This window comes from Mytilus trossulus, unplaced genomic scaffold, assembly GCF_036588685.1.
Source record: "Mytilus trossulus isolate FHL-02 unplaced genomic scaffold, PNRI_Mtr1.1.1.hap1 h1tg000128l__unscaffolded, whole genome shotgun sequence".
Lineage (NCBI taxonomy): Eukaryota > Metazoa > Mollusca > Bivalvia > Mytilida > Mytilidae > Mytilus > Mytilus trossulus.
Genome location: NW_026963301.1, coordinates 1380505 through 1400543, shown reverse-complemented (window position 1 = coordinate 1400543; position 20039 = coordinate 1380505). Strand labels below are relative to the sequence as shown.

General features: G+C 31.1%; 1 protein-coding gene across 2 annotated transcripts; it reads left to right on the top strand.

Annotated features, from left to right (window-relative positions):
- Positions 1 to 5096: 5096 nt before the first annotated feature.
- Positions 5097 to 18973, top strand: LOC134700189 (membrane progestin receptor alpha-B-like). 2 transcript variants are annotated; one of them, XM_063561553.1, is made up of 2 exons: positions 5097 to 5219; positions 17778 to 18973. In XM_063561553.1, the coding sequence occupies exon 2, from the start codon at positions 17797 to 17799 to the stop codon at positions 18778 to 18780; it is 984 nt and encodes a 327-aa protein (XP_063417623.1). In that variant the 5' UTR covers positions 5097 to 5219; positions 17778 to 17796; the 3' UTR covers positions 18781 to 18973. The 2 variants fall into 2 exon arrangements, with proteins under 2 accessions (XP_063417623.1, XP_063417622.1); XM_063561552.1 differs by lacking the exon at positions 5097 to 5219 and adding an exon at positions 13462 to 13796.
- The last annotated feature ends 1066 nt before the right edge of the window (positions 18974 to 20039 follow it).

The window sequence follows — 20039 nt, the reverse complement described above, 5'->3', positions numbered from 1 at the left end:
GGATACATCTGCTAATAGGAAACCATATCGGCTATACTCAATAAAACAAATATTCTAAGGATATGTCATAACAGTGTTAGCAATATAATATAACAAAAACATATTACAGTTGTGACATGGTGTGATATAATAGTGAATTAAGTTCAACAAAAAATCTATATTTTTGTGATATAATTTTGTACTAGTTAAAAACAAAACAAAATACTGACCTCCTAGGAAAAATCAAAACTGAAAGTCCAAAATCATAAGGCTAAATTAAAAGTTCAAACAATTCAAACGAATGGATAACTGTCATATTCCTGACTTGGTACAAACGTTTTCTTATGTAGAAAACGGGGGATTGAACTTTGCTTTAAAGCTAGCTAAACCTTTCACTTGTATAACAGAAAATGATTACTATGTGAAATTAAAGCATTTAAGTCTCTTCTTATTAAAAACAGTGTTGTTGGTTTTCGGTAGAAGGTTCAAATACAAGAACACCTTGACTAATATCAATTTGGCTCGTATAATTTTCCTAAGATTATGACCCTTACACAAAAATATAAAAATAAATTCAAAACATTTTACCAACCTCTTTATCAGAAAAATTTCATTGGTTATATAACAGTTTGACATTACTAATTTGAATCATTGAGCAGCTTAATATTTCCATAACAATATAACGTGATTAAAAAGTTTAGCTGATTTTTACAGAGTTATATCCATGTATTGTTCGGTATCACTTTAAGGCTTGATAATGGTTAGAAGAATGATGCAGTGTTATATCAAAGACAAAACGTAAGTATACATCACCGACCCAGCAACTAATCGACAAAAATTACGATTCGACAAAACTCAACAATTATTCAACATAAACCAGGTATTTGAACAATACTTATCCAGTTTAACCTGTGTTAACCGACACACAGCTGTGAGACCCTAAAACTTGTCTGATAGAGCAAAAGTGTCGGAAAGCCCAGGCTTTTTTCTGCAAGGTAATGTATATTTTAAGCAGACTTTTGGAATACTCGGGTGTCTAATGAGGCAGGTTAGACTGTTGCTCGGTCATCGTCATAGATTGAACAACAGCATTGATATATTTAAAAAATCATAAATAAGCAAAGATTAATAAAAAAAGCCAATGTTATTAGCCCCACCCAACAGAGAACAATGCTCGTTACTGTGAACAGACAAACAATATCAAGTTGTCAGACAATTATTTATTATGTCTATTTTACTCCTTTCGTAACTGGATTACTGTACTTAAAAACATCAGTCAGCGATAAAAATCATTGTTAAATGATTGCATTGAAGATAAAAAATCTAGCGCAGAAAATGTTATGCAATAGAAAATTATACTGAAAGCAAGCTCAGAGTTGTTTAGACATATGAGAGGAACCAACAGCCTGTTATATGGATTGATTTCCCCCTGATTTACTTATATATCAATGTGTTTAAGTAGTTGATTGAGAGTGGTCCACAACACCTGTACCTCATACGGTCTCAAATATGAACTTTGTACTTGGGATTCAAAATTGGCGTTTAAAACCCCTTCTCCGACTGTAAATTAATTTGATTCTGCGAAATTTAATGGTAAATGTGTCCAAGATACAAAAATCCGACCAAAGAGCAGAATACAGATGGGTCTTCAATACAGCGAGAAAATCCTGCACCCAGAAGCGTGCTATAGCTGTCCCCAAATTCAAAAATGTGTACTTTTTCATTGATTATGGATATCATACTAAACTCCGAAATATATAAATGTACCTAAATAAAAATTATACAAGACTAACAAAGACCAGAGTCTCCAGACGTAAGAGACAGGCGCAAAAATGTTGCGGGATTAAACTTGTTTTGTGATATTTTTATTTACATCAAAACTGCCCTATGACTTTCCCTTAAATATATTTTAAAATAGTTTTGCCTTTTATGATATCAGTATTATACATAGAAAAATACAAAACGAAAGTTTAAATTTCAAAAATAAGCACGGAAATAAAAATCTAAAAAAAGTCAAATTACAAAACCGTCAGACGAATCATTATGCGAGTTACATGTATTGCCTGAAAACTATAATAGATAGAGTAAAAATAGTAAATTACTACATTCTGAACAGAAGAAGAATGTCAAATAAGTCAACTAGATTGAATCACATATAAATCGCAAGTTAACTCTTATTGAAGTACCCACTGCCGACAAGAATAAGCAATATGGCCACTCTTTTTTTACTGTGTGTAACACCCTTACCAAAGTGGAGCACTCATTTAGATACACACATACGCAGCGACGTCTGGTAAGAACGGAAAAATAAATCCAATGCCTCATGAAAGGTGGATGATAAACTTTAAGCACTTTATTGCCTCTTGCAACAACGATGGTAGGGTCCTTTCGTGGACTGTTATACCGTCATTATACCTTTTTTCGTTGAAAAAACTGAACATGACTTTTTTTACTGTGTTATACTGGCTATTTCCAGCATTCCTGTCAAATTTTGTCATAATCAGTTCAATAGTTTTAGAAAATCTAGTATAATGTAAGACAACATTTACAGCGATTCGAGCCAAATTTTGTAAAAACAACCTAAACTAAGCCGCATCATGAAAGAATAGAGTTTGGACAAATAAATAATTACATATTTGTCTCATCTACTTTCAACAATTTCAACATTTATGGACCTCTTTGTCTTCCTTATAAGGTCTCTTTTGGTCCATTTAGACCTCTAATTTTCACCAAAGTTCTTCTATCTAGGGGTAACTTTCACTAATTAACGATAGAAGTATTATAATAAACGAGTGATTGAAATATTCAAGATGAATGAACTATCCATATAAAAGTAATGCCTCCAATGAGGTTTCAAGAAGTCCTAATGTAAACTTTAAATTTACTTGACGTTTCAGAGAGGGACATAAAAAGTTTTCTTTAAGTGAATAATTTGTTGTTTCTGCTTTAATAATAATTTAATTTACCTCTAACTATCTTTTTACTAAGGCATTTCTATTATAGCAAAATATAAGAATTAAAGAGAAAAAGCTATCCAAAACACTAAGTATGGATGCAGTTGTTCAGTCAATTGATATGCATGGTAGACTGCTGTATATTTCAATCTACTCAGAATATTTTTTTTTTTTAAATATTTCACTTTTAAAGCAACAAATTTAACACACGTGAGTACTAACAAGGATAAGGTTTATGTACTGCTTTCCATATTAAGTGATTTCCCCTGATTAGTTTTTCAAAAAATTAAGAAGAATATATTTTTGTTTTAAATAAAGAAATACTTGACAGGATACAGTTTTATCCTTTCTAGTATAATTATAAAAAAACCCAAATCTGATTACATTTCATTGCATATAAGAAAATAACCATTACTGGAAGTAAACCAATGTTTTTTTTTTTAATTTGTCTACACTCTTTAGTTACCATCTAACCTTTAGTGTCCAAAATATGTTATAGAAACCCAAAATAATAAAAAAGTAATGGTTCTTTGAAAGATACAAGATTTATGTTGATGACTCAAAAAGTTTTACTATTCATAGGAATAGATTACCTTAGACCTATTTGGCAATTTTTTTTGGAGTTTTGAGTCCTCAATGCTTTTAAACCTTGTACTTGTTTGGCGTTATAACTATTTTGATCTGAGCGTCACTGATGAGGTTATGTAGACGAAACGCGCGTATGGCGTATTAAATTATAATCCTGGTACCTTTGATATCTATTTACACCACTGTGTCAATGCCCTTGCTGGTGGCTGTTTCGTCCCGGATGGTATCACCAATCAAGTAGTCAGCATTTTTGAGTTGACATAAATATCAATTTTATGGTCATTTTTTTTTATATAAAATTCCTGTTACAAAACTTAATTGTTTTTCGAAAAGCTAAGGATTTTCTTATCCCAGGAATAGATAACCTTAGACGTATTTGGCACATTCTTTTGGAATTGTGGGTCCTCAATGCATTTTAACTTTGTACTTGTCTGGCTTTATAATTATTCTGATCTGATCGTAACTGATGAGTCAAATGTAGATGAATCGCGCGTCTGGCGTATTAAATTATAATCTTGGTACCGTATATAATTATTGACTACAATGAAGTTTGGGATTAATTACATACAAGTTTTAATTCAAAGAAATATTTTGTTCGCCATATTAGCTGTGACGTACCATAATGATGTGGTGGTATTACACCTAAACGTAACGAGCCACCTTAAAGAAATAGAAATTGCAAAAAGTAACATCAACAGTTGAAGTAATAATTTTCAAAGACAAATAAAGCAATACTAATACACGTCATTGAGATGACAAACAATGGCAGTACCTTCAATGTATACTTCAAGACCATCGCATTTTAATTGTGAAATGGATTAGGAATATTTATAAACAAGGTCTTGGGATCTTGCAATGATTTATTTGATGAAAACGAGACTGTGGACAACGCTCACAAACAATCCTACAAAGTCAGTATTTGGAAAAATAGTCGAAAAGGAAGTTTTTTTTATCTGTTCAAATGAAACAAAGTGTGTGTTAGAACATTATCTAATAGCAAAATGACTAATGTGTTAATAATTTAAATGTTTTATACAATGACTTTACTATATATAATTTATGTCTGTTTAGTTCACGCATCAATGTAAATATAACAGAATTTGCGGAGAATGTCACATAAGTGAGGTGGTTAGCGTTATAAAACCAGGTTTAATCCACCATTTTTTCATTTGAAAATGCCTGTTCCAAGTCAGAAGTATGACAGTTTTTGGCCATTCGTTATTTTATGTGTTTTGTGATTTGATTTTGCCATGCGATTATGGACTTTCCGATTGGATTTTCCTCTGAGTTCAGTTTTTTTGTGGTTTTACTTTTTAGACAGTAATGAGATACTGTTTGGACAAATAATCGTATGGTGCTTAAAACAATTACTTAAATGACCATAAACAAATTTAAGTGAATAGTACTTTAGTACAACTATAACATGTATCCTGGGGGTTAATGATAACTTTGTCCGAAACACGGAACCAAAAAGGTCAGCTAACACCAGTATTAATCCTACGGACACAAAATAATAGAATATTCATACCCACCGGCTATTATAAAAGTAATATAATATCACTCATCATCAGAATTCATATTTGTCAGGATTCTTTATTTAATACATAAATCGACCCCTATTCACTATACGTCGTAAATTTTTGCATTGATCAGAATCAACTTACACGTAAGCTTAAACAACGCAAAGGATTATAAAACGTAAGAATTTCATTTTTTTCTCATAATTAATTAAATTATTTCTATCTTAGCGCAAAAAAGAAGAAAGGATTTTCGAGGGAATTTTGCTAATGTATAAAAAGAATTACGATCTTACATTTTTTTAAATAATATGGTTAGCCCAATAACCGCTGAAAGTTTGTATTATGTTTTTAAGGTGTATACCAATTAAGGAATTATGAATACATTTTTTTTTAAATTATAGTTTCAGGTTATTTTGAGATGCTGTCATTCAAATAGCAACAATGCATAGAAAACATTTAGATATGATTTAATTTTATTATATATTTTATTATATTTAAACAGCTAGTTTATCTAAGTTTGGTTAAAATGAGCAAAGAAAAATCGCTTATGATTAATCTACTTACAAGTGAATAATTTAATCTCATTAAATTCATAATCAAAGAACGTCAATATTGGAAGTGAAATAAGGGTAAACCATTCTAATACATGTAAACACGATTTTTAAGACAGAGTTTTAACTGATGACGGGAAAACAAACAGACTTATTAAAATACACGAGTTGAACGAGTTTGTTAACTTATTAGGTCTTTCCATTTTTTCTGTGGAAAGACCTATTGTTTTTCTTCTGATTATTAGGTCTTTCCACTTTTCTGTGGAAAGACCTATTGTTTTTCTTCTGATTATTTTTTTTTTTTTTTTTTTCTTCCGCCTAATTTTGTTCTTGCGATAAACATTTGTTTCGCAATATGTCGCTTAGATATTTGGTATATGATATCGAACAGTTTATGCGCTTTTGAAATTTACCCTGCGTAAACGAATACTTTTCTTTGTAGGAGTTATCTCCCCAAACACTGTTTTCCTTGTTAGCGCATCTCCTTCGCAACCGTAAAAGATTATGACAAATTTATTTTACAAAATTGCTCGTTATATCCTTCGCATGATTTGTCCTATTTTGACCGAAGCGATATGACCGCTCCATATGAGAGTTATTTCCCCTTATGCATCTGATATAAGTGATATGAATTTCTATCTTATAAATCATAAGTGATAGAGACTTAGGATCTTTTGATTTGAGGTCCTTGGTCCCAAAAAATGAAAATTAGGTCAAGGTCAAAGGTCAAGGTCATATTCTAATATTTGAATTTGGCTTATTTTCACTTATATCCAAAGACTGTATAAGATATCAACAAATTATTTTTACTAAATTGTTAGTTGCGACATGTCCTAAGATGTAAATTTTGATTGCAAGCGTACGTTGAATGTAAAAGGGAGTTTTCTCCCCTCTTGTATTTAAAAATACGCGTTTGGTGATATAACTCATTAACTAAATATAATAAAGACCTATGGTCTTTTGATTTGAGGTCCTTGGTTTATGACCTTGAAATTGATCCCAAGGTCATAGCTTAATTTGACGTTCTAGATTTTGACCTTTGCTTTTATTCTATATGTTTACATGATAAAGATATACAACTTTTAGAAAAAGGTATCAAACCACTTAACCTTGTAAAAAACAACCGGAAGTGACCTTTTGTAAACCGGAAATAGCTATTTTTTAGTACTTTATTAATATAAAAGTATATAGAACCAGATATTTTTGGAATCAGTGTCAAGTAAATATTCAAATATAATCAGAAGTAACATTTTTCAAACCGGAAGTAACAAATTATCTCCCTTATTTAAAAAAAAATGTATGGAAACAATATATTTTTGGAATCAGCTTACAAGGAGCTATCATTTGACGATTGAAATGACATTTTAAACTTAGTTTCGCAACTTTTCATATCAAAATACATTGTTTTGATGGAAAGACCTTCAATTGTTCTCTGAACAATTGGTTTTTAATTTTTTTTTTTTTTTCTTCCGCCTAATTTTCTTCTTTCGATAAACATTTGTTTCGCAATATGTCGCTTAGATATTTGGTATATGATATCGAACAGTTTATGCGCTTTTGAAATTTACCCTGCGTAAACGAATACTTTTCTTTGTAGGAGTTATCTCCCCAAACACTGTTTTCCTTGTTAGCGCATCTCCTTCGCAACCGTAAAATATTATGACAAATTTATTTTACAAAATTGCTCGTTATATCCTTCGCATGATTTGTCCTATTTTGACCGAAGTGATATGAACGCTCCATATGAGAGTTATTTCTCCTTATGCATTTGATATAAGTGATATGCATTTCTATCTTGAAAACCATAAGTGCTAGAGACCAAGGATCTTTTGATTTGAGGTCCTTGGTCCAAAAAAATAAAAATTAGGTCAAGGTCAAAGGTCAAGGTCATATTCTAATTTTTGAATTTGGCTTATTTCCACTAATTTCCAGAAACCGTATAAGATATCGACATATTATTTTTTCTAAATTGTTATTTGCAACATGTCGTAACACATTAATTTTGATTGCAAGAGTACGTTAAACGTAAAAGTGAGTTTTCTCCCCTCTTGTATTTAAAAATACGCGTATGGTGATATAACTGATTAACCAAATATTATTAAGACCTATGGTCTTTTGATTTGAGGTCCTTGGTTTATGACCTTGAAATTGATCTCAAGGTCATAAATTAATTTGACGTTCTAGTTTTTGACCTTTGCTTTCAGCTCATATGTATACATGATATAGCCATGAGACTTTTGGCAAAAGGTATCAAACCATTTAACCTTGAAAAAAACAACCGGAAGTGACCTTGTGTAAACCGGAAGTAGCTATTTTTTGTACTTTATTAATAAAAAAGTATATAGAACCAGATCATTTTGGAATCAGTGTCAATTAAATATTCAAATATTATCGGAAGTAACATTTTTCAAACCGGAAGTAACAAATTATCTCCCTTATTTAAAAAAATATTGTATAGAAACCATATATTTCTGGAATCAGCGTACAATAACATATCAGTTGACGATTGAAATGACGTTTTAAACTTAATTTTACAACTTTCATATTAAAATACATTTTTTTCAATGGAAAGACCTTCAATTGTTCTCTGAACAATTGGTTTTTAATTATATCTAAGTTTATGTTTATGTCGGGTTATATGACCGTCGACAGTCTTTGGAATAGCAACAGTTAAGGGAAAACGGTACTATTACATTTCCCCAGCATTAGGTTGGCCTTTTGTGTATCCAAGGCAATCAAATTAGTAGCGCTATGATTTGATGTAAGGGTACAATTAATTTTTTTATTTATCTATGAATAACTGCAGTGTATGTATTTACAATATAAATTTTGAAACCTATTGAAATATATAATTGCAGTGGGCATGGATAACACAAACAAGCTCCGTTGGAAGTTGGTCATGATACTATTGGCTTTAATTTTAAAACAGAATGATAAAGTACTAAAACCACATATAACTGTTTTATCCAGGTTGTTATCATAAAAAGTCGTAAATTCAGAAAATGTTAATATTGTCGCCTATGGTAGAATACAAAGTACTGGTTTCCCTTTTAATTAGATGGAGTAGAGACTAAATACGGGTGAGGTTTATCAACATAGTTTAAATAATATTTTTTTAACATTTTGTTGTTCTTGCCAAAAGTAAAAAAGGGGTCATGAACAAAACCACAGGGGGCTTAATCAAATTTCATTATTGAAAAGATGCATTTTGATAACATTTCTTTTAAAATTGTTGAGATTAAGGAATAAGAAACGAATAGTTACAGAATTAAACACAAACACCTCATTGAAAGAAAGCCGAGAATCATTATTATGCTGAAATCATATATATTTGTTAATTATTATTCGCTTTATAAATTCTATTACACTACACATGAGGTGTGAGATTCCGATATTGAATTTGTATATTTGTTATAAAACTTAGTAGATGACACTTTACGAATTGTTGAGAACTTTTCCGTATTTCATGTTTGTTTTAAATGTTAAGGCTAATGATCGCACTAAATCATGGAGAAAATGATAATCACATACACTGTTGCTTATCATTTGTCTCTGATGAAACAATCATTGATTAAAACTCTAAGACTTGCAGCCTTGCAGGTTATATGTATTAACCGTGACTTGATATTCTATTGTTTTTTTAATTGTAAGTAGTTGAATTGAGAATACCCTTAAATATCATTAGCTCAAACAATTGACTAATGAAAAGACGTTTATACTGGATACGTATCACTGGTTTCACCATATTTTATTCACTGGTCGACATGCATTTATCAAATGGATAAAAGTTTGAAACAACCCTGTTGAATTTAGGTTCTACCACTGCATCGTGTTTGATAAAATATTTATCCACTCGAGACGTTTAGATTAACAAAGTTAAAATGCACTTGAAGTACTTTAAGCGTTTTTGTATATTTAAAATTCAACTGTCGAGAGTAAATAAATATTATAGTGCACGAGATTTGGTGGTCAAATCTGTGTTTCTATTTTTAAGATAATAAACAGACAATCTTAATCCGTTTTATCATTTTATCAAACAATCTGCAAAAGGATGTGTAATTTTTTGTAAGGTCATCAGGCATGATCGCCTTTTTTCATAAAATCCCTATAGGAATTTCAGAGAAAAGCAAAAAATTTTCGAACCACACGTTGATGAAATTAATGTAATCAGCAGGTCAAAAAAGGAATAAATTGTGTGAGAACTAGAGAAATCTGTAAATATATAATTTGTTTCTCAGTTAATGGTTGTAAAGACAATTTAAACTCTGATACTTGACAACTTTGATATTAGAAAATTTCCAGTTGCAATATGTCGGGTTGGTGAGACGGTTTTGAAATCAATAACTGAGCTTGGGTAAGAATTAAAGAAAAAAATATATAACAAAAGACCGGACTATTTTTAAATTTCAGGAATCAAATATGGAAAAATTATTAGTCTTCCTTATATATGAATATAAAAAAAAGATGTGGTACGAGTGCCATTGAGACGACTGTCCGCAAGAGGCCAAATGACACATTCATTCACAAATATAGGTCACCGTACGGTCTTCAACAATAATCAAAGCCAATGGTCAACTATAAAAGGCCCAGAAAAAACAGATAATTGGGTATTTTAGAGAACGTATTGATGCATACATAGAAATTGCTAACTAAATGTTTTATGACTTGAATAACTAAGTGAACTAAAGTCCATTAATAAAGCTAATGACACTCTCAAATAAAATCGAAAAAAAATAAATTAAGATTTCTAAATTAAGGAAAAACTATTCAATTGGGTTACCTGCGATCGTCATTGAAACAGTGATAAAAGAGGGACGAAAGACACCAAAGGGACAGTCAAACTCGTAAATCTAAAACAAACTGACAACGCCATGGCTAAAAATGAAAAAGACAAACAGAAAAACAATAGTACACATGACACAACATAGAAAACTAAAGAATAAACAACACGAACCCCACCAAAAACTAGGGGTGATCTCAGGTGCTCCGGAAGGGTAAGCAGATCTTGCTCCACATGCGGCACCCGTCGTGATAATGTATACTTGTATTCATATTAGAAATACATCTTGGTTAGCAAAATAGAAATATGTAGCTTTGGTTTCTTATGCCACGCACGAATAATTGGGACTATATGTTGTCAATTTATTTTGATGGTTTGAATGTTTGTGACTAAATTCAAAGAGATATCTTCCTCTGTACCCATTGAACAAGGACAAAGCAAACTAAAGACCAAAATTAAAAGTCTATTGAGAAATATTTACCAAAGGCTAAATAAAGCGACAACGTACTAGTGGATTTGTATTTTTAACCATTTCATAACTGACAAAACTAACTAGTGGAAGGACTACCTTGTGAATTAACTATATTTGAAAGATGTGTGTAATACAGAAGAATTCATATGAACAGTGTAACTATATAGAAATGAATTGTGACCCCTCATTGAAAAGCATAATATGGCGGAAGAATATTGACAGAATACTACAGAGTACTTACGACTGTACGAATGCAAGAAGATGGAAATATGATGAACAATGAATTAAAAACAGAACTTTTATTGTTGCTTAGAAACGCGAAATGTAAGACATTATTCCAATTATCACATAGTGACAAATGGAATTTTCGGTTAAAGACACTACATTTTGTTTTATATTCGTATCTAACTTTCGTACATTATTTTTATAAATTACGTTGATGTATACTGCACTTACACAGACAAAGAATGTTACACTGTTTGAATCCGAACAATACCTTAGTTATTATCTAGAGGTGCGGTATTTTCTCGCTATGTTGAAGACCCATTGACGGCCTGTGGGGTTTATGCTTTTTGATCGGGTTGTTATCTTTTTGACACATTCGCCTTTTTCATTCTCAAATAATTTGTTAAAATAACAAAATTAACGTTTTATTATACATCATATGTGACATTCGTACATGTATTCCTTCAATCCCGCTGACACATGTATCCTGCGTCAAATTGATAATCATTTATGTAGACAAGGAAGAATGGATCACACTTTTGATTCGAATAGTACCATGAAGAATGTGAACATAATTAAAATACTTTACATTTTGTAATACAGTCATACGTAACATTCGTTCATGTTCTACTTCAATCCCGCTGATACATGTTTTCTGCATTAACTCAATAACCGTTTATATAAACAAGGAGGTATGGACATTAATTTAAATTCGAACAGTAGCCTTATCAGGACATACTGACGAATGTGAACATCATTAACAGACTTTACAATCATACTTGATATTTTACATGTTCTACTTCAATTACGCTGATACTTGTATCCTGCAGCAAATTAATAACATTATACTGATAAGGACAACTGAACAGATAAAACTAGGAAAGAAATAAACAGGGAAAATTCCGCCAGGTCTTCCCCTCGTGGTTAGACAGGAATTCAAAACCGAAAGTTATACTTTACGATCACGTACTATTTGCGATCTTTTTTTTTTATAATTCCCGAAATCTTTAAGTTTGTAACTAAATTTATTACCATATCGACTTCGCTGTTCAAACGGTTTCTTTATGTTATAATACTTTTAATAAATAAATATAGGTTTAAGTTTTGAAAATCAAATGACGGCGTGCATTACATTATATTATAATATGGTTTTCGTGTATCATTACTTCAGGTGACGTCTCATTTATAACAGCTGAACATACGTGATAGGTCAGCTTTCCTTTGCCCTCTATCGTCAATGAGGGTTTACTTTAGATGGGTCGACTTACCACTTCAGATGACAGAAACCAATCCAACACGCTGTACAGTAAACGTTTGTTTATTGCGTAAATTCCCGCGTCAACAGTCACTCCAAAACCCATTGTAGATGGGGATTGTTATGCCGACTGACGTTCGTGAGCTGTATGAGTGAGACTGTGAAAATTAATGTTAGTTTTTCTTTTTCGGAATAATCAATATTTCTTGGCGTTTATCTGTTTTGATTAGTAGCATTGTGATGTGTTATGCTCTTTGTTAGATTGTTGTTTCCAAGATATATTCACCATTTCTATTCTTTATTCAATCTTGAAATATTTCTTAATTTTGAAATATATATACGCCAATGTTCTGCATTTTTAATAAACTGATTATAAAAAACAACCCAACAAATGCCAATCATTTCACATGTATAAGCAAAATGTAGGTGAGATAATAATATCGCTGCACTAAATAGTTTATCATTTGTTTTCAGACCAATAAAAATTTTCATTCCAACTACATAAATTAATCCCATTAACTCTTAACGCATGCAATGTTCATGATCTTATGGATAATTTGTTCCATGCACATCGGAAATCCATATAATTATGTTAACGGAATCGCTCTTCTGGCTTTATCCTTAGACCTTGTTGTATAATTAGATATACTTCATCCATATATTACATATATTTATTCTATGTTTCAATTGATTATCATATAACAAAATCGGAATCATCTTTTTTTTTTGAAAATTTGATTCGTTATCTTTATACTTGATTAAATAATATGGCTCCTGTTGATAATAGAAAAAATCCAAAACCATAGATTTTATAAGTCAAGGTTTAAGTATGTTTAATAAACGATAACAAAATTGTATAATGAAGAAATGTTCTGTATTTACAATTTTATATCTATTCGAAGTGGTTAAATATTTTTCAACATTGATGAACATTATTTCATATGAATTGTAAATGCTGTAAACTTGGTACATATGTGAAAAAAATATATATATATATATATTTTTATAACAAACTAATAGTTCATCAATATATTTACGAACAAATTTCTTGATAATTTATGCAAGATTGAACCATATCTTTGCTTGTACGTATACATATTTTCTCGCTTGAGGTGCATTACACCAGTGACATTTAAATCAAATGATGTTAGCTATCACAACATTACTAATGTGTATAGTAAAGTGTGTTTCAAATATTACCGGTTATATATATTATAATATGTAGCCAGGTATATCATTCTATAAAATCTTCTAAATGAAGTATTCAGGTTAACCACAGTTAAGAAGTTAACCTTACATACAGTGTGGATTGACGATCTGTTGAAAAATTGTATAATTCGCGTCCGGGTTCATGTAACGGAATTTAAACTTGAATTGTTTTTGTAACAATGACATTTTTAATGGTTTTACATAATAAGTTGACAGACGACACCTCTAACAGTTAAACAGATACTTTTACGATACTGGTACATGTAAGTACATTTGTATGTTTACATTAATGGGTGGTATAGGATGTAACTGTTCCTGTACACAAATATAATGTACACATATTACACGTTAAATGTATACACAGGCGTTTGCAGGTGTTCAATTACGCACATTGTGTCGGTTATTATTTCCAAAAGATACTAGTCAAAATCTTAAGAGTATCCATACACCTACAGGGACAACTTACCTGTCTTCCACTTCTTCTATATGTCCAACAAAGTATCGAAGCCAAAGTGATGGCATTGTGGTGATATAGGAGATTAAGCCAGTACGGAAAGATTATTTTATGGAAATTTCATCTTAAACACCGATAATATACAATTATTTGTAAAGTCCAGCCATTTTCGTTTTAACTTCTGTTAATTTGATTTTATTTTTTATCACACCTATTCCCATTTTCCAAAAAGATTACTAGATTTGGTAAACCATGTCCTTAAATATTTAATACAATAACAGTCATATTCAGTAGAAATAATTTTTATAGTTATTTTTTTCACAATAATATAGTGAAAGTCACTCTTGATTCTGTATGAAAAAAGTTCAAATGCTTAATATAGGATTCAATGAAATAATCTAACAGGGTTTGAGTCGTGTGTGTGTGTCGGGACTTGACGGATTAAAGACATACGTAAACATGTCCTTAGGGACTCAAATTTAGAAATTTCATCAACACAAACAATATGCACAATATTAGATTATTTGCCATAGTGTGGCTTTAAGAAAAAAAACATTTCTTAGAACGGTTCGTGGCAGATGCACGATTTTATAATTGAAACTTAAAAAGACTTGAATTCTTCCCTATTCGTGGCAAATGCACAACTTATACCCCTCAAACTTTTAATGTTCTTCGTCTTTATTCAAATACTTAATATTTATAAATAGTATTTATATATTCACAAAACAATGATTAAATGCATAGTGTCAAGTTTATAAACACGTTATTTAAATATAATATTTGTTATAAGGTGATTTGTTGTTTCTGCAATGTACTTTAATAGACAACTTTCGAGTTCGATGCATTTCCGTCAAAAACTCTGGTTTTAGTGAACGTCTTTTGTGCGTTTAAGGGCGTCCTCACTTCCATTCTAATGTTGAATGAGTGGTCGGAAAACTATAATTCTATATTGTACGAATTATTCGGCAAATTGAATTCTCAAAATTGACAATCATCATTGCTGTCATTAGGAAATTGTCATTAAGTACCTACAGAACAACCGTTATTTCTAGTTTATCCTGCAGAGTGACGATCACTAAGACGCTTGATGAACGTAAATAGTGCAGGAATACAGGCGACCCCCTCTATCTTGTAAATGACGTCATAAAGGCGCGTACAATTGACGATTTTTCTCCGGTGACGGATGAAATCGAAAGTGTTCTATTGATATACAGGTAAATTAGTAAAAACAAAAACACACTTCTCATTTATTTATGAAGAATTATGATAATAAGGAAAAAAACCTGAGATGCATTGCAAAAACTGTAATAGAAAAAAGAATATAAAAAAAATAAATATAGAAATTTACTTCGAATTTATATAAAAGGAAAAAAAAACCTGAACATTTCAAACAATGACGGAGAAAAAGCTTAATACAGAAAAAATCAAATTAAATTAAACATATAACAAACATAGTTTAAATAAAAACTGTTATCTAAATAGTAGACCATTATTGAATTTTGTGATAACATTTGGTGTCCCTTATTTACTTTGGAAATCCATTTTACACAAGAACATGTGCAAGTAAGGCAATTCACAGTTAGATATTCCGTTTTGTTACCAATAATATATCGGTCACACATTTATCAACATTTATACATAATACAAAGGTGAGGTTGTACATTACATTCTTTTGCGACGGAGCCATCTACCATCTGTGTACGCATTACCCACTACAAGAACAAGAATGAAATCAATTTATCGGGTCAACGTACAATATTGGTCCCTCTGAAGCATGTAGATGATGTTTGGCGTTAGAAGGATGTCATCATACTTCTGCAGAAACTGCAAGCACCTTGGTGTTTAGATCAATTCAATACTAAGCAAGTGTGTAAACGTAATGAACACAAACGAAAGAATATTGAAAAGAAAAACAGGCTTGGTGATTCCAGGATAACAACATGACATTGTTGTAACACTATAGCATGTGGATGATGTTTGGTTAAGAGCATTAGATGAAATAGAAACAAGCAGACCACTTTAGAGTTTGAGATATAATATCATCATCTAAAGACACATGTATATTATCCACACCCAAACATCTTCGACTTATGAGAAACAGCATAAAGCTTTTCAGTTTAGAATTATCAATCTCTAAACAGATCGTAAGCATCATCATCACAACCGAACTGGCTTTGAAATGACCAAAGGCTAGTGATCTAAACCGAAACTCAAGGATAACAACATGACATTAGTTGAGTATGCAGATTAAGCATCATATTATGCATATATATTACATTGTACTTTACTGTTGTTACAATCGTTGTGAAGTTTCCCCTATTTTTTGACTGAGCAAGTTTGATACAGAACATGCTTTATCGATTTACGAATATAAAACAGCTGTACACTATTGTTGACTATTTATTTAGCCTCTAATACATCTTGGCATAGATTAATGAAACCTCCAACATGGATTTATTACAAACGGCAACCTATGTTTTACAATACAGGAATAGGACAAATAAATACTTTTATAACATTCCTGATGCATATTTAACCACACACATATCTATACAGGTAATATAAAAGTGCTTCAAAGTGTTGTTTTAAACCTACATGTGAAAATACACAAACTATTTGGTGCTTATAGCTCATAACTAAAGTATTCAAAAATAATATATTTATTTTGTTAAATATAATTTTTCAGTTCTAAAAAAAAATAGTATGCTTGTATTAACTTACCAAAAAAAAAGGATTAAGTTTACACTTGAGCATTGTTTACATTGTTTTTATTAATGCCGGTTTTTTAAGTATTATCACAACTTCCGTAAGTTCAGATTTGACTTAGTATCCACATCACTATAACCTTATCAAGAATAGCTTCCTTATATTCTGACGTATAAGGATTGTTTTAAAGGCAGATGCAATTGCACGCCTCTAGCATAAGATAAAACAAAAAAGTGCATTAGTTCCCTTACTGCAGGAATATAAAATAATGGACCGGTAATAAGTCAACCTACGAAAAATTCAAATCTTCCCTTAAAAGTCTCAAACACATCAAACGAATCGGAATCAACAGTGATATTTCTGACTCGGTACTGATATTTCCTTATAACAAGTATAGTGCATTAAAACTAAATAAGCGTTTAACGTATTTAGATTTTAAAAACAATACGTCTGTTTAATACTATGCTAATTGATGTAAATTTGGCCTTGGCACCAAATTAAACATACTGGAAGATGTAGATAACAAGACACTTCTGTAGAACTAATTTATTTATGTTATGTCGTAGACAAATTTTTACTTTGTTATAAAAGATCATTCATTGGGGAAATAAAGGCTAGGTAGTTTCTGATGAATTAAGTGTGTGTACATTATTTATACGTTTAAACACTTGGGTCAAAGAAGTTACCTCGTCAGAAGATAGAGCAAGACGATGACTCAGTCAAACCTAAATGCTGTTGTTATTATCTAATTAATTTAATTTTGGATGTAACGCGTATTCTGATTTGCTGACGTTGTTTTGTTTATAAGATCATAGAAATAATTTTATTATGTGACCATGAACCTCATAAAAATGTGGTGCACACTTTAAGATAACCCGCTACGCGAATTTTTCAGTGTGCACTGACTGCAAGTTTTTAGGATAGAGTGTTCCTGGGAAGGTTAATCCGACAATCCGATCAAACGCAGGGAATTAATAGAGTGCTATTTTAAAGTTCTGTCCTCGATGTTTTTTTTGATTGCTCAATGTATTTATATTTGATAGAGGAATACTATATCAATATGTTTTATCGTTTTATTTTATAGGTTTGCGTTTGGTTGAGAAATGATCAAAATGGTTTGGAATCCACCCAACACACTCATTTCTTCTAAAATGCCTGCTCTACTGCAGAATCGGGGAATAGTTTTCGGTTATCGTCAAATAAATCAGCCGTGGAGTTATTATGCGAGAAGCATCTGTCAATTTCACAACGAAACCTTTAATATATGGACGCATTTGATAGCCATAGTCATACATTTAAGTATGATTTATCAGTATGCCGACGAATGCGACTTTTATCGTGACAAACACTCATGGACATTATTAATTTTTAGTGTTTGTTGTATATATTCGACAACAATAAGTGTAATAGCACACATTTTTCATAGCAAAAATATTGATGCACATTACAGCTTATTTCTGTTTGATTACACAGGCGCGTATCTGTACGCGTATGCTTCCGGTTTGATAGCCATTTACTATTTTTCAGATCAATACACCTATGACGTGATCGTTAATGAGTACTTGGTCGCCCATTTGATATTCTCTTTTGGGGGCGTTATTCTCATGTGTATAATGAAAACAAGCTTTGGACATAAAGACCACCAGAGGACCAGGAAAGGCCTACTTAGCTTGTTTTTTTCATTGCACGCAATTCTTATGTCTGCAACAGTAGCACGAAAATATTGGCTTTCACTTAATGGCAACAACGAATATTTAGCTTCCATTACAAACTATAATTGGATTTATTTATATTTTATACTTGGCGGATTATCGTACAGTTGCCACTCGCCAGAAGTGTTTTTTCCGGGCATGTTTGACATAATTGGACAAAGCCACCAAATATTTCATATATTTGCAACACTGACTCAGATATTACAGATTCGGGCAGTGCGCTTTGAAATTTCTAAAGGGAACGCTCCATATGGACATCCATCCTTGCCATCATTCTTTATATTATCAACAATTTCTTTGGGAATTATCACTTTTATATGTGTATTTATCATTAGAAAATATTTTCCAGTACAAACTTCAAAAAAAGAAAAATAAACACAATTGAGCTGTTTTCTCAGCCAGTCTCCAAATCGGAGCATGAATTTTTTTTTACTGTCTCAAATCAGAAATATCAGAGGTCTGTTTTTATTCTTTGATTATATAGGACATTTGTTGACTTTATATCTGTTACAGAAAAAAATTAACTTTTACTGAAATATGGCCTTGAAATAAAATTTTAATATAAATTTTTTTTTTTTTTCACAATTTGATTAATTAAGGCTAATACAAAAGCATCCTTGCTGATAACTACACCTTGCTAAGATTGATGACAAAAAGCAAATTATAGGTGTTCTTCATTAACAATACCGTTGTTTCTACTGCCGGCACACGTGAATGGCTGCAAACGAGACAAAAATGTTATCTGAAAAAAAAAAAAGAGTTTTAAGCAGGACTTTCAGAAGTTGGCAAGAATTCCCATCGTCGTATGCATGTAATGAAAATGTCGTATTTAGTCTTTTTAAGAAGTTAAGATTTTTACCCGTTAGAAATGTCTATAAAGTTGCAATTGTCTTTGCTAGGCAGGTATTATCTTAAAAAAAGATATACATTATAAACACAGACACTTCTTTATCACCAAAATAAGTTATTCTTTTCGAAAGATTTTAGTTTTAACCAGAATTTACTCCACCACATTTCTCTTGAAAAATTAAAAAAGATATAACAACAAAACTTCAAAACCTAAAAACGAAATAAAATCAAAGTCCTTAAACAAATGTCAAAATCAGAAGATCGATCACATCAGAGGTTTGTCTTGGTACAAACATTTTCATATGTAGAAAATGGTAGATAAACCCTAGTTTTGTCTTGTTACAGACATCTCCATATGTATAAAATGGTAGATAAAACCTAGTTTTACAGCTCGGTAAACCTCTCACTTGTAAAACAGTCGCATATAATTTTATTATATCATGTATATTAACAAGAATGTGTGAACAAAGAAAACAGACATAATAGGTGACATAAAAATAAAAAGCAGTACAGCAGTGAACATTGTGTTATAATCTTAATCACAACTAGCATATAACACACAACTATGTCAACAAATATAAAAGATAATGACATATAGATAACGCAAATATGCAAAAATGAAAGACACGAATACAAAAAGTTACGATATCACAATAGCTGGTGCCGTGATATACAAGTACCAAACCACGCCGAAAGGATATAGCTAACATAGACTAAAAAGGTTAATAATCTACAAAGAACCATAAACGTTACTAAAACGATAAACAACACTAGTACCTAGAACC

Coding starts and splice junctions, on each gene's coding strand:
- LOC134700189 (XM_063561553.1), top strand. CDS start 17,797: ATGATCAAAATGGTTTGGAATCCACCCAACACACTCATTTCTTCTAAA.